The 16,806-nt window shown below is 33.9% G+C and overlaps 1 protein-coding gene and 1 pseudogene across 1 annotated transcript; one reads left to right on the top strand and one right to left on the bottom strand.

Annotated features, from left to right (window-relative positions):
* Positions 1-85: 85 nt before the first annotated feature.
* Positions 86-3,768, bottom strand: LOC112702654 (uncharacterized). Its single transcript, XM_072199233.1, has 9 exons — positions 3,644-3,768; positions 2,263-2,355; positions 1,717-1,853; positions 1,341-1,464; positions 934-1,201; positions 737-833; positions 515-636; positions 344-428; positions 86-242 (listed from the first exon to the last, which is right to left on the bottom strand). The coding sequence occupies exons 3-8, from the start codon at positions 1,791-1,793 to the stop codon at positions 349-351; spliced, it is 768 nt and encodes a 255-aa protein (XP_072055334.1). The 5' UTR covers positions 1,794-1,853; positions 2,263-2,355; positions 3,644-3,768; the 3' UTR covers positions 86-242; positions 344-348.
* LOC112702656 (cytochrome P450 714C2-like) lies at positions 2,977-8,090 on the top strand (annotated as a pseudogene).
* The last annotated feature ends 8,716 nt before the right edge of the window (positions 8,091-16,806 follow it).

The following is a 16,806-nucleotide window of genomic DNA, read 5'->3' as shown; positions in this document are numbered from 1 at the left end:
ACGTGAAGGAAAAAAAATAATCTAATCGAGGAAAAAAAATTAGTTAAAACCACCTTCAAGTATATTCAAACATAAGAGGGCAGAATGAAAAAAGTAAAAATTTATAAACCTCTTTGTTATCATGTAATTGATCTATTGTGGATCGCCTAGTTAGGCGCATGAAGTCATCCTCCAATGAAACGGATTTTCCCTCATTCGCAATGAATAAAGGTTGAGTGCCATTAATTCCTTGTTCGACCATGCTAAGATTTAATAAATACTATTCAGTTTCACATCAACAGAATAAAATAAAAACAAAGAAACGACCGCAACATAGAGATAATTTGGGAGGGATAACACAAACCTTTTTCAAAAATCAATAACTTCTGACAAATCAGGATTAAAGTAAATTTTTGTTGCTTTCATAACATTCTGGAGACCAGGTTGACCTATGGGTAATAAAAGAATGTCAACGGATCTAAAGATTAGGATAACATAACCGTACACATAATAAGATAACATTCAGTTATAACACCTCGAAAAAGTTTAATCTTAGCAAGTTGAACAATGACAACCGGTTGCTCAACATAACCAGAAGCAAGAAAATCATTTAACTGGTCCACGTACTCTCCAAATAATGCGCATCGCAGCATCATCCTACACATGAAAAAAAGGAAAACTCAGTAGAAGCTTTTTTCAGAATGGAATCCAATACAAATAAATATAGAAACAAAAACAAAGGATGAGAGCAACTTACTTTTGTGAAGAAAGTTCGACAACAACCATCTTAACCGTTTTACCATCCCTGTCATAGTTTTTCTCTTCCCCAACCAATGTCAAAAGACCAATTACATCTACATTGATATGTTAATAGGAGTAAAAAAGATGTAAGAAAGAATTTTCAGAAGAAAAGAAACTGAAGAAGTAACTGAAAGACACGAGGCCAAGACTCACCAACTAAATAGTCATGATCCTGACTCATTTGCAATATGTCTTCAAAGGGATATATAGAAAAACAAGACTTGGGTATTATATCATCAGGAATTGTTGTCACTGTTGTACGAAATAGAAAAATGAGTTTGAACTCATGCTTTGTAGCTCTATAAGAGCCTTGGTTTGAAACAACAGCAAAATAACTCATCTTATAACAACTGCCTTCAAGAAGATGATCTTTAAACTTGTGTATTAGTTGCTTCCTTATAGTGGCCTGGATTTTGGTAGACTATGAACATCCAAAAGAACAAAAACATACAACTCATCAAAAACGAAAACAAAAGCACAACAAAAAATATTGGAAAAATTAATAAGAAGAAACTGAGTATATGAACACAACAAATAAAAAGAAAAGATCAACCGCTCACATTTTCATCAACCAGAATAAGTTCCATTGAATTTGGAACATCTGCATTACCAAAGCTAGGTACAGTCCAAGCCCTTAGTACCCTGACTTTGATCCTCCGGGCCTCACGTGGAGGAATGATCTTACTGATAGGATCAAAAGGAGGACTCATTGCAAACAATCAAATCTCAATATCACACTTACGAAAGGCAGAACAAACTCAACAAAGAACAAACAATAGAAAAGAGAGCAGAAAGTTAGAGAAGAGATGGGGGTTAGAGAATGATGTGCACAATATCGAAGAGAGGCAATAGCCTTTTATAGGCAAACACTAAACAACAACTCAACATTTGAATTCAAAAATTTTGCGATAGTGGAGGGAAATCAGCATTGCTTACCATTTGAAATCTTCCTCATATTCAGGGATGATAACATCAACCACTCCACCCCTTCTCTCAAACATCAAATCAACCATCACCTTCACTCCCGTTCTCAACCTTACCTTTTATTAGTAGCTCTAGTTTTTAGTTTAGCTCTATAGGAAGAAAGAAAAGTAAAAAGATGAAAAGAACAAAGGAAGAGAATGTCGTAATCTATCTAAAAGAAGAATATATTGTAATATTATATACCAACTAACATGACATGAACAGCATTCCAACTGACATCAAGAATAAAAAAAAAATAAAAATGCATACCACACATCACAATCTCCTACCTAAACTATGAAATCATCAGCTCCAGATTCAGAAACATCACTATTCATCAGAATTCAATTAAATGAATGAACATAAACCCTAAAATGGGACAAGTTCAGTATAATTATACATAAACAATTTAATAGTAAGAAGAAGATATAAATAAACAAATAATCGAATACATGTATTATGGTTCATTACAAAAACATGGATACAAACAATTAAATAGTAAGAAAAACAAAATCTTACTTTGAATTGATGAAAATAAGAAGATGACGGCTGTCACTATGTTGCCATGAGTCTCCATATCCAACAGCCACGCCAATTGCTTGCCCTAAGCCCCTAAGTAACATGTTTTGTATATAAATAATCAATTTAAGCTAAATGTTATCCTGAACCTTCTATTAGGCTTATAACAAGTGTTGGATACCCACAAAAAAATTTTGAAAAGTGGCCCAAAAATAAATACATTGAATACAGGTTCTCATTGACTAAGAATATACATTGAATTCTTTAACTTACTAAACTCCTTATATATTAGGTGAAGAATTAGTTTCAAGGTAATAGATAGAGTTGTAGCTCTCAAATCAAACAGTGGAATAGAAGCATGTGATTCATTCTTGCTTTTTATTTTTAGTCTGCAGTTTTGCCCCCCAAAAAAAAGCAAAGAAAGAAAAAGGTGGATTGGAATTTGGAAACGGCAATAATGATAAATAGCTACCCGCTTTTATTAACAAAGAATCAAAATTTAAAAGTATTTTATTTTTTAGAAAAATCAAAATTTTGAGAAAATGTCATGTAAGTACTAACTCTTCCAAGTTTACTAGTATAGAAAGATTACTAATATCTTTAATAATAAAAAAAATCCTCCACTTCACCTGCTCCAACCACTTTGGTTTCGGTGGATTGATAATGCAAGTCATTATTTGTGTGTTTTTTTTTTGCGCCCCCCCCCCCAAAAAAAAAAAAAGCTAGCTACTTGAGTTTTATTTGTGTTCGATCAAATGAGTTCTTTAGCCATGGTGCTTCAATTTGATCCTAAGTTTCTGACATCCATTGCATTGGTTGTTGTGTCAGTGGTGTTGTTTATGTTGTACAATGATCTTGTGGTGAAGCCAAAGAGGCTGAGATCAAAGCTAAGTAATCAAGGTATAAATGGTCCAACTCCAAGCTTTATGATTGGGAATATCTGGGAAATAAAGAAAGCCAAGGAACTTATAACAACTACTCCAAAATCTCCTAATTTGGAACCCGTTGATGTTCATGATTGTGCTTCACTTACCTTCCCTTTCATTGAGACATGGAAGCAAAAATATGGTATATAATTTTTGTTTTCTCTTGCAAATTTTTTGTTAATTCTTTTCTACTCTATGTTCTTATGCTTGTAGGATCATTTCCTTTTAAAATATATTTATTACTATGACTTATGTTCTTCTATTTATTTTAAATGTGGAACTAATATATCCTTCATTCATGAATTATATTAAAAGAACAAAATTAGCATATTTATAATTAGTCTCAGAATATAATGAGATGGATATACTGAATTCTAATATATTGATTATTGAGATAACAGGCAAAGTATTCACGTTTTCTATTGGAAACACACAAATATTGGTTGTGAACAAACCTGAGATAGTAAGAGACATTATCACATGCAAATCCTTGGACTTGGGAAGGCCTTCGTATGAGAAGAGAACTCTAGGGCCATTGCTTGGTCAGGGCATTGCTACTTCAAATGGGACCAAATGGGCCCAACCAAAGAAAGATCCTAGCTCCCGAACTATACATGGAAAAGGTTAAGGTAAATGATACTATGAAATATTTTGAAATATACGTAAGTAAAAAGGTGAATTCTACCAAACCCTCTCTATTTCAACATGTAAATTACTCCTCGTAACGTGGTATATTTTAATTGGATGCTTAGTTTTAGTTTGAGTTAATTTAACTCAATAAGAGTTAATATGTTAATTAAAGTAGGATAATTTTGTAATTAAATATTTTTATAAGAGGGATAAATATATAATTTCTATAAATATTAAAAAGTAAAGTTATATTTTTATCAATCATCCCCATTCACAACAAAGGTATGTCCTATAATTATCTGTATTCATATGCTTTAGTTTAATGAGTAAGCTAGCAAATTGTTATTTATTTATTTTCTCAACAGGTTGCACCTTATGAAATTTTTCGAATTGAAAAACATGAAGGTTCATCTGTTATCTCCATTCCTCATGAAACTAATGTTGACAAGTTACCTCAAGAGATGGTTGAATACAGAAGTCTACCCTCTGACATCATTGTGTGGGAGGATGATTTGGGGGAAGAATGAAAGACTGAATTTTTAATATTTTAGTAAATTATATAATCACCCACTTTGGGCTATAATTTAATTACCAATAGTTTAACCATAGTTAACATAGCAACCAATTAAAAGATGACATGTCACAGAGGGTAAATTACATGTTATTATAGGAAGGGGTAGGCTAGAATTTACCAAGTAAAAATAGTTAAATTACTCTCTCGAGAAGATAAGATATTTTTTAAATTTGTTTTTGAAAGATTCTTTTAATTAAATTGATTTATCAAAGATTAAAAATTAATTATATTTATCTTTCAGTTATTTCATTAATAATTTTCATCAACTATTGATGTTGTAAAACGTTAATTGATAATATACATGATATCTGACATGTTTAATTGAACATTAATCAAATATGTTTATGAAAATATATTAATTTAGTTTTTTTCCTTGATTACATAAACCATATACTCAATATGATCTAGTGATTAAATTGATAGATTTTCATATATATATTTAGTCAGCATCTAATTGAACATATTAAGTGTTATGTATGCTATCATCAATCAAATAACATTCTACATCAATAATCGTTGACGGAAATTATTACTAATGGAGTGATCGAATGAAAAATATGATTAATTTGTAATTTTTAAAGGACTAATTTAATTAATAAATTTTTTCAAAAATAAATTTAGAGAATGTCTTATTTTTCAAGGACTAATTTGACTATTATATTTTATAAAATAATCTTTTTTATGATTTCATCTCTCATAATATTTTATTATGCTCACAAAATTTTTTTATTATATATAGTACGATACAAAATAGTCTGAAATGAGAAATAAATTTCATTTTATTTTCTGTGGGACAATGCAGTTCTTCTATCAATTTTATCATTAACTCATCATTAAAAAAATTGCCTAACTAGCACAATAAGGAAATCATTAAATGCTATACTATCAATCTATCATCGTTAAATTGGTTAAAAGTTTATCTTTGATTACTCGAACAAAATGATATTATTTTGATGTCAAATTAGTCAGAGATATATTTAACCAGTTTACTTGTCTATGTTCAAAGATCATCTTTAGAACATGTTTATCTTGCTATTGAATTTCTATAAATTAAATTGGCCTTTTAACTAACAACGTGTTTTCAAGCGTCCTCCCTAGGGAATGATGACTATGATTGGTGAATGTGCTACTTCTTTGGTAAACTCATGGGATGATATAATAAAGGAAAATGGTGGAAGTGCAACTATAAAAGTTGATGAGTACTTTAGAGAATTCTCCGGGGATGTTATTTCAAGAGCATGCTTTGGTAGCAATTACTCTAAGGGGAAGCAAATTTTCTCAAAACTTGAAGCTCTTCAAGAGATACTGTCCAAGAATTCTTTGGTTATATGGATTCCAGGAATAATAAAGTAAGAGAATATTTATCTATTTATTAATTTTTTTTAGTTGGAATGCATGTTGATATTTTAATATTTCATAAGAGTGAAAGATTATTACACTACTGATTAATTTTGCTAGAGTAATATTACAGAGTAAATTTTTTTCAGCCAACATCAATTATTTTTTAAAATTATTTTATTTATCTTAAATTTTAAATGATTCTTAATTTTAAATCTGTTTAAATTATAAACTCTAAAAAAATTAATTAATGTTAACTAATTAAAAATTGATTTTCTATACTTTTTCATTTTGTTATATCGCTATGCATTCATAATAAGCGAAATTTTGCCATGAAATCGAAAGTACTAAACAAATTAACTATAACTATTATCAGGGATGCAATAAATTAAGTATATTTTAAAGTCAGATATTTTTTGTGTATCTCCGTAATCATTTTTTTATTTTCTTTTTGTGGTACGAAATCAATCACTAATTATTATTGATGTTTTACATATTGTAGATACCTGCCAACAAGGAACAATAGAGAAGCATGGAAATTAGAAAAAGATGTAAAAAATTGTATACTCGAAGTGGTGAGGGATAGAAAAGAATATGCTAATGATGATAACAACAAATTTAAAGACCTACTGCAAATGGTTCTTGAGGCTGCCAAGAACAGTAACCTGAGTGAAGGAGTCATTGAACACTTCATTGTTGATAACTGCAAGACTATATACGTGGCAGGATATGAAACCACTGCAATTACTGCTGCATGGTGTCTCATGTTGTTGGCTTCAAATCAAGAGTGGCAAGATCTCGTTCGTGCAGAGGCACTTCAAATTTGCAATGGTCAAATCCCAGATTCTACTATGTTGAGTAAGATGAAACAGGTATATGGAACATTACTCTGTCTATTTATAGTTTAATTATAGAATCATTCCATGATTTTTATCATAATCATCTAACAGTAAACCGTTCCATACAAGATATATTTTCTATACAAATTTAATTAAGAAATTAATTATTTTTTAGTTAATATCAAATATTTTTTTAGTTATTTTTTATTTTAAATTATAAATCTTAAATTATCCAAAAAGTGAGGATTAAAAAAAATTTATAATAAAATATTTACTAATATGAATTAATTAAAAATTAGTTGCTTATATTTTTTATATTAAAAAGAGCAAAAAAAGACTTGTATGCTACCGATGATTATTGAAAAAAGAGAAATTATAATTTGACATTTTAAATTATATTGGTTGCTTTTACTACACATATTAGGTGTGCTAGCAACATAAACGTGCGTAATTTAAAAGTTCTCTAAGATTTTCGCCAACTACTTCTCATCATGTATTTTTATTTATTTGATGTGTCTTCTTTGACCTCATCATCATATATGTTCTCATATCTACAAGTTCTAATAGTGTTTTCTCTAGACATTACTAATCATAACTTACATTTATTATTTTGGCAGTTAACAATGGTTATTCATGAAACATTACGCCTTTATTCTCCAATACCTGTTATTTCAAGAGAAGCCTTAAGGTAGCGTTTGGTGGAGAGACAGAGACAGAAAGACTGAGACTGAGAGACTGAGACTAAAAGACAGGGATTGAAACAAATCTCAGTATTCTGTTTGGTGCAAAATGGGAGACAGGAATTGAAACAAGAATGAAACTCTAATTTAATTTGCACAAAGGGTAAAATTGGAATTAATTAATTAAAATGAAAGAATTTTAGGTATAAAATGTTATTAAAGTTTCAGTCTCCATCTCTAAAAATTTCAGTCTCCTGTGTCCCTACTTTTTGGAGGTACTGAAATACTGAAATTTTGGAGACAGAGACAGAAATTTTAGTACCAGTCTCTGAACTAACAAACACGATACTGAATCTCAATCTCTCAGTCTCTGTCTCAGTACCTGAAAACAAACGCTACCTAAAGGACATGAAATTTGGTGATCTTATGTACTAATTTGGGCAATGCCATTAAGCTCACATACAGATCCAGATATATGGGGATCTGATGCCTACAAATTCAAGCCAGAAAGGTTTGCAAATGGAGTTAGTGGTGCATGCAAATTGCCACACATGTATATGCCCTTTGGAATGGGACCAAGAGTTTGTCTTGGAAGAGATTTAGCCATCACTGAACTTAAGATATTGTTAAGTCTTATTTTCTCTAATTTCTCTTTTTCTCTTTCCCCTCAATATATCCATTCACCTTCTCTTAAGTTGCTTGTAGAGCCTCAATATGGAGTCAATTTATTAGTTAAAAAGCTTTGAATTATTTCTTCCTTAATAAAAGGTGTATTGCACTTTGACGATGAAGAGTTATTTTATAGGAATGTTACATGTAATCCAATAAGGTGAAAATTCAGGTAAAGTCGACTTCACGTGAAGTTGATACTTCAGAGCCATTAGATGAAAATTTAGTCAAATCAATCAAATTATCTAACGACTCTCAAATATAATTTCACGTGAAGTCGACTGCACCTAAGTTTCCACCATTCAATATTTATGTGCGTTAGGGATGTCTCTTGTAGTAGTTACATACATTATAAGCATTTTTTCAAATCCGTCCTTAATCTCTTTATTCCTACTAAAAATAAGTAGATAACCAAAGTGATGGTTTCAGTGGCTAAGAGAAGGGGGGTTGAATCTTAGCCCCCTTTTTCGATGCTAACACTTGCTGACCTTCAGAGAAGACTTTTCTGTTTTTGCTCGTCACTGGACACGAGCAACTTTGTTTTATCTCGTCCCTTGCCACGAGACTTTTCTTTTTGTCTCGTCACTTGGCACGAGATAATTCTGGTTTTTGCTCCTGTGTAGTAGAAAACAGAAATGGAGTAGAAAGGAGAAGAAGATTACACCAGATATATCCTGGTTCAGCTGCTAAGTGCAGTGCAGCCTACATCCAGTCTCCATCACAAACATGATGGAATTTTCACTATAATCAATATGATTACAACTTGTAAAGTGCTATCCCAACTTACAAGGGAATTCCCACAGAATCATGAAACACAACATAGATGAACAAAGGAACTCTAAGACATCTATGGCTTTTTCTTTTAATTTTGCACTCTCTGCCTTTTTCCGCTCTATGGCTTTTTCATACAAACCTCACTGTTTGCCTTTTTCCATGAGACTCAAGACATGACAAAATTAAACAGAAAAATTACAAAACAAAAAACATTGAAGGAGAAGAGAAAACTGTTAGCTCAGGTAGCTCTGAGAACTCCGTGCCTTGCACTCTCAAATTTTCTCCTTGCTTCAAACAGTGGCTGTTCCCCCTTTTTAAAGAAGAGGAAAGCCTCCACACTTGAAGCCAAAACCGAACCAACTTCTTCCTCCTTCAACAACACAGAACCGGTTCGGCCACTTAGAGAGAGAAGAGATAACCATGTAAAACCCAACATGCAATTACCTCTAGTCCTTTCTTGATCATCACCCTTCATCAATCTGAGCTCTCCATCCTTGGCTTGCTCTCCAAGATGGATTTCTGGCTCTTGATGCTTCATGATGATGATGACTTCATCTGCTTCAATCTCTGCCTTCAACCATCACTTTGCCACTCTAGCTACTCCCTGTGGTGGTTGAGCAGAATCAAAGACAAGCCATGCTTCAAGAATCTCCCTTGCTGGCCGAATCTTCATCTTCCTTTTCTGAGCATGAAGAGCTCGAGATTACCTCACCAAATCTAACCACGTTTGGTGAAAATCTCAGCCACTACATACTTTACTTTTTCCTGCCATCATTAACTTGATGGTCTTAATGCATGCAACTCCTTCTTTTTCTTTGTTGATGAGCACGGCGTCCATGGTTTACTGGACAAAGACCGAAGAAGAAAAACAAGAAAGAGATGAATGAGAGAGAGGAAAGAGAAATAGTAGTTAATGAAACAAAAGATAAAAGTGAATCAATTTTCCTTTCTTTTTACCGACAAATGTGTAGCCTTGGTGCTTGCAATCAAATCACTTTGTCAATTTCTCTCTCATAGTTCCCATGTAATAAATGATAGTTGAGTGTAATTTGAAATCCAACACATGTTTGAATTTTTGGATCTGTTGAAAACAATTTGGCTTCCCTCTTCATTGTTTTCGGGTAATGCATGAGGAATTAGCATTGCATATAATTGGGCTTAGTTTCATCAATTATTAAATCTGGCCCAAGTAATAACATATGCTTTCCTGATGAATTTTTTTGTTTCGGATCAAGCATAGGAAGCTCTCATAAAAAAATTAACCATGGGCTTGGTTGTAATCAACATTGAGCTTGGCCCATCAATATAAAATTTCAGCCACTTAGTATAAAACATGTAACAAGGCTGGTTATTGGGCTTAAGCCAGAAATTCATTTTTCGGCCCAATATAAAATCTGCACAACAAACTTATTAATTAGGCAAATATAAATTAAGATCAAATTAATAATTTTGTAATTAAATATTTTAATAATGTTTTTTCATCATCAAAATTAAATAAGAGTTTTCCAAACTCATCAATCTCCCCCTTGATGACAAACATTATTAAAATTGAAATGGAAAGAAATTTAGAGATTGAGTAAGGAATACTCCCTTTGAATTTGAATTTCTCCCCCCTTTCTAAATGTCACATGGCTCCCCCTTAATATATGCTATTTTACCAAGGTAAGCACTAACCTGTAACATTTGAATCAAGCTTAAAGTAACAATGTTATTTAGCATATTTATACATGATGCTAAATGCTTGATTTATGAGCAGTTTTTAATTGATAATCAAAACTCATTTGATATCATAAACTGATTTACTGCTCAACCAACAAAAAGTATCCAAATATTTTTCAAACATTTCCCTGTTTAGGATATCAGAGCAAAGCAACATGATGAAAAATATTTGAAGAACAAAACAAGGCAGTTTTGATATTTTACACAATTTAGAGGAACTGCCAAAAATAAATTTTCAATCCAACAAGTTTATCAATGATGAATCAACAGCCAGGCATCAAAATAAATCCAGCATCATTATAAACCAAATGCCAAATAAACTAATCATGATGAACCAAAAAACAAATGCAGTTCAAACAGTAATGACCATAGTAAAACAAATGCAATAACAACATGCATTCTTTGAACAAGGGTGATCATGAATTTTCAATTTGAAAATTTCATCCCCTGTTCCCCTGTTTTTCAGCCCCTGTTTTATTCCAATTTCAATTTTGGAACCTAAATTTCCTCCCCCTTTTGTCATCATGGGGGCACCTGCACAAAACATGATCATCATAGCGAAATATTCAAGATAGAGTAGCAAAAGTATATCAAGTATCCTAGAGATTATCCTAGAGCAGTGAGTATCAAGTCATGCTCATACAAAAAATAGATTGAGCCTAATAGAGCCAATATCAAACAGAATAAAAAATAGTCACTAATCATCAGAGAAATTAATATCTTCTTCCTCAGCGTCTCCTTCACTATCATCTCCCAAGTCTTCTTTAAAATGTTCCATCATTAGAGTGACCCTTTCTTTGCAATTTTTCCAAGCTTTCTCACTCTCATAAGCTTGCTTGCGGGCCTCTTTGTGGAATCGAAACATCATGTCTGCCATGTTCGAAAATTCTCCCAAAATCTGTTTGATGGACTGGATTGTTTTGGAAGATTCTGGCCTGCCTTCATAGTCACTATCTGATGCAGCAGATTTTCGCCCTTTGGTTTCCTTAGTCGCTCCTCCTCCTCTGATTGAAGACACCTTGTTTTCTACAGTCTCATTTAACAAATCAACTTTAAAGTACTCAAAAATTCTAGTTAAAAACATACCATAAGGCAAGTTAGCCTTTCTGGTGCTTCTAACAGAATCCCACATGTGCCTAATCATAATATAACCAAAGGAGATAGGGGTAGAAGTAACCAAAGCAAATAATATGAGACAATCAGAAAATGTTACTCGGTTGTGGGAGCCGCTTTGGGGAGTCAGAATATGAGTGATGATTCGGTGAAGCAGGGAATTGACTGGTCCTAGAGCTTTGTGGGTTGGAATGGTGCCATGCAATCCAGAGAGATTCTTGCAAATGTGCTGGAGAACAGTTTTGTGTGAAACGCCAACTTGTGTGTCCCATTTCTCCACCATATATGCTCGCGGTCCTTCATCCTTGAAGCCCAGGGCCGCTCCAATTGTCTCAGCATCAAGGGCTATTTGAACCCTTTTGACATAGGAATGAAGGGTGCCGTCAATAACTCGCATATTAGCATAAAACTCTCGAACAAGACCTGGGTAGACTGGTTTCTTGATGAGGAGCAAAGGCTTCCAGTTGAGGAGTTCAAACAGAGAGGAGATGTTGGTGCTCTTGAGATTTTCGAGGCTAACAAGATAGGTAGTGCACAAATGACGCTTCTCCATAACCTCTTTGTGAAACTCAAAAGAGGTACATGAGTTAAATCTGCTTGGATCAAAATGAGAGTGAGTCTTGCCATACTTGTCTTTGAATTCCATGGATTCCAAGTTTGGAGGTTCAGTCGTGTCATTGAGTGCAAACCCCTGATTCTTCTGTGAGCTTTTTCCGGGAGTAGTCTTCTTCGGTGATGAGGGTGGAGGTGAAGGAGTGGGAGAAGTATGAGATTCTTGTTCTTCTTCTTCAACTACAGGTTTCTTGTTCTTGCCTCGGCCTGAACTTTTGTGGGCAATCACCTTCTTTCTCATGGTGGTTGTTTGTTTGGACGGTGGTGAAAGAGAAGATGATGAGGTTGAATGAATGTGGATATGAGTGTGGGTTTGAGGCGTTGATGGTTTTTGAGAAAGAAGAATTCTTTCACTCTTTCTTGGCGCGGTTTTCTTTTTCATGGTAATGGAGGAATGAAATATGAAAGGTTGGGGTTGATAACCGAGTTGAGTGGGAGAGAAGCAAGGTGGGTGACGCATTAAATGAGGCTTGGAGAGAGAGAATGGTGGAAATAATGATCATTAGTGGGCGGTTAATGACCATTATGGGGTGGTTATTACCCAAAAAGATGATTTCCCTTTTAGCTTTTGAAATCTAAAACTGAAAAGTTGTTGCCTTAAATCAAGGGATTAGATGGAGAGAGAGATTTGATTTGACAATAACCACTTCCAAGAAGATATGATGACACAAGGAAGAAGATTCTTATTTGCATAGAGAGATAACTAACAAAACTGTTATGGTGGGGTCTTGGGATTTTGGTGGGGCCCATAAAATTTGAATTCTGCGTTACCTCCCCCTTGACCACAGCTCTTCCATTATGCCATTATTTTTCATCTCGTTCAAACCTACGAGCAAAACTGAACAGAGTCACATATTCATAGATTTTCAATGAAACTTAAATCAAACATTCCCAAACTTTTTCTCAAGGTGCAGAATCTGTCTTCACAGAGAGGTTTTGTAAAAATATCAGCAATTTGGTCTTCAGATTTTACAAATTGAATATCAATAGTACCCTTTTGCACATGTTCCCTAATGAAATGATATTTTATCTCAATGTGCTTAGTTCTTGAGTGCAGAACAGGATTTTTTGAAATGTTTATAGCACTCATATTATCACAAAATAATGGTATACTATTGATTTTTAATTTGTAATCTTCCAATTGTGTTTTTAACCAAATTAATTGTGAGCAACAAGCAGATGCGGAAACATATTCGGCTTCAGCAGTGGATAGAGCCACTGTGGCTTGTTTCTTGCTTGACCACATGTTGAGTGAGCTTCCAAGGAAGCAACACATGCCGGAGGTGCTCCTCCTATCCACTCGATCTCCCGCATAATCTGCATCACAAAAACCTACTACACAAAAGTCATCAGATTTAGGATATCATAATCCATAATTACAAGTTCCCTTAATGTATCTAATGATGCGCTTAACAGCCGTAAGGTGGGATTCTTTTGGATGAGATTGAAACCTTGAACATACACCCACACTTTGGACTATATTCGGTCTAGAGGAGGTAAGGTACATAAGTGAACCTATCATTCCTCTATACCTTGTTTCATCCACATCTTGGCCATCATCATCCTTTTCAAGTTTAGTATTGGGATGCATAGGAATGCCCATTGATTTGGAGTTTTCTAGGCCAAATTTTTTGATAAGTTCTTTGGCATACTTTCCTTGGTAAATAAAAGTACCACTAGGAGTTTGTTTAATTTGGAGGCCAAGAAAGAAAGTAAGCTCTCCCATTAAACTCATTTCAAACTCACTAGTCATGAGTTTTCCAAACTCTTCACAGAAGGAAATTTTGGCCGATCCAAATACAATGTCATCAACATAAACTTGAACAAGGAGCATATCATCATTAGATGCTTTAATGAATAAAGTAGTGTCGGTGGTTCCCCTTTGAAAATGATTTTCCAACAAGAAGGCACTAAGCCTTTCATACCAAGCTCTTGGAGCTTGTCTAAGACCATAAAGAGCCTTAGTTAATTTAAAAACATGATTTGGAAATTCTTTATGTTCAAAACCGGGGGGTTGAGCCACATACACTTCCCTACCAATAAAACCATTAAGGAAGGCACACTTAACATCCATTTGAAACATTTTGAAACCCTTATGGGCAGCATAGGCAAGGAGCAACCTAATTGCTTCCATTCTAGGTACCGGAGCAAAAGACTCATCAAAATCAATACCCTCTTCTTGATCGTAACCTTGGGCCACTAATCTAGCCTTGTTACGAACAACTTGTCCATCCTCACCAAGTTTATTTTTAAACACCCACTTAGTACCCGTTACCTTCTTACCATCCGGATCAGGTACTAGTGTCCAAACCTCATTTTTTTCAAATTGAGCAAGCTCCTCTTGCATGGCCTTGACCCATGATGGATCTTCAAGAGCTTGTTTGACATTGTTGGGCTCCATTTGTGACAAGAGAGCAAAGTTGCTAGGTTCGGTTTGCCTTTTGGTGGAGTATCTTGTTGTTACTCCTTGAGAGGGATCACCAATAATGAAGTCATGAGGATAACCCCTCATGGACTTCCATTCTCTAGGCTTTCGGACAGGTGTAGAGCTTTGATGAGCTTCTGGTGGTCTCACTGTTTTAGTTGCTCGTGCCTGCTCAGGAGACAAATTGGAAAAGTCTCCTTCAATCTGACGAGACAAAACTGGACTGGCAGATTCTTCATTTTGGACAGATTTGGGATTTTCTTTGCTTGTTCCAGCTCCTTCTCCATCTGAATCATTATCTATCACAGTACTGGGAATTAAGTTAGAATCACAAAAAGTAACATGTATGGATTCCTCTATAGTCCTATGTTCTTTGAGATAAATTCTATAAGCCTTGCTTGTGTTGGAATATCCAACAAACATTCCTTCATAGGATTTTGGATCAAACTTTCCAAGATTTTCTTTATTATTAAGCACAAAACATTTGCATCCAAAAACATGAAAGTACTTAAGATTTGGAGGGGTTCCTTTCCATAGCTCATAAGGGGTTTTCTTTAACCCTTTTCTAATAATTGTTCTATTCAAAATATAACATGCTGTGTTCACAGCTTCAGCCCACAAAAATTTAGGAATCTCATTCTCACATAGCATAGCCCTAGTCATCTCTTGAAGGCTTCGATTCCTTCTCTCAACCATCCCATTTTGTTGGGGAGTTCTAGGACATGAAAAGTTATGAAAAATTCCTAAATCATCACAAAATTTTTCAAAATCTTGATTTTCAAATTCCTTTCCATGATCACTTCTCAAATGAGCAATTTTTAAATCCTTTTCATTTTGAATTTTCTTGCAAAGAGTGGAGAAAGGCATGAAAGGCATCATTCTTATGAGCAAGGAAAAGTACCCAACCAAATCTAGAGTAATCATCTACCACTACAAGACCATAGTGTTTACCTCCTAAACTTTGAGTTCGAGTAGGACCAAAAAGATCAATATGCAACATTTCTAATGGCCTTTTGGTTGAGATTCCATCTTTTGATTTAAAAGAGGATTTTACTTGCTTGCCCAATTGACATGCATCACAAGTAAGATCCTTATCAAACTTGATGTTTGGAATTCCTCTAACCAAATTCTTTTTAACTAGCTTAGAAATTTGGTACATGCTAGCATGTCCCAACTTTCTATGCCAAAGCCATTTTTCAAATTCAAAAGATGTAAAACATGTTACATTTTGTTCCTTTAAATCCTCAAGAGTTAATCCATACATATTGTTGCATCTCTTGGCTTCAAATAAAATATCCCCAGTTTTCTCACAAATAACCAAACAAATAAACTTCTTAAAAATAACATCAAAACCTAAATCACACAATTGACTAACACTAAGTAAGTTATGTTTCAAACCATTTACAAGAAGCACATCATTTATACAAGATGAAAAATTTTTACCAACTTTTCCAACAGCCACTATTTTTCCTTTTGCATCATCTCCAAAAGTGACAAACCCTCCATCATATTCATCAAGCTTTATGAAGAAGGTTGTTTTTCCGGTCATATGCCTAGAGCATCCGCTGTCCATATACCACATATTTTCTTTCTTCTTGGAAGCTAGGCATACCTACAAAATAAGCTCAAGTGACCTTAGGTATCCAAATTTTCTTGGATCCTTTCACGTTAAACCATCTCTTATGTCCCAAATCATTGTAATCAAAAACAACCTTGTAAACTTTATCACCTATCATTCTTTCACCAAAGAAACATTGAACTGGAAAATGACCACTTCGATTGCATAGCCTACAAAACCTTGGAGTTGCTGTTTTGTTAAAGTAAGTTGGGTCTTGATGCTTTATATCATTTGAAGATGAAGCAATGTTTTCAAAATGTGATTTTTCAGATTTATAAAATCCCAACCCAGCTTTATCATAAAGAGGTTTTTGACTAACCAAGATTTGATTCAAATTTTCAGAACTTTGGGTGAACTTGGCTAAGTCTTCCTTAAGTCTTTTAACCTCTTTAAGCAACTCTTCATTTTGCTTAAAACAGTCAACATATGCAAGAACAGAATGGTCACTTTTACACCTCTTGATTTGGGCTCTTAACTGCTTATTTTCTTCAACAAGATCACAAGCAGTTTCGGCCTCTCTTACTTTCTCTTTAAGAAAACTGTTTTCAGCTTTAAGATTGGTGATTTGTTGTTTAAGTTCTTGATTTTCCAACAGAAAACATCTTATTTTTTCAGAAAGGTGGTCTA

The sequence above is a fragment of the Arachis hypogaea genome, chromosome 7 (assembly GCF_003086295.3).
Source record: "Arachis hypogaea cultivar Tifrunner chromosome 7, arahy.Tifrunner.gnm2.J5K5, whole genome shotgun sequence".
NCBI lineage: Eukaryota > Viridiplantae > Streptophyta > Magnoliopsida > Fabales > Fabaceae > Arachis > Arachis hypogaea.
The sequence above is the reverse complement of the archived record's forward strand: the minus strand, read 5'-3'. Positions and strand labels throughout refer to the sequence as shown.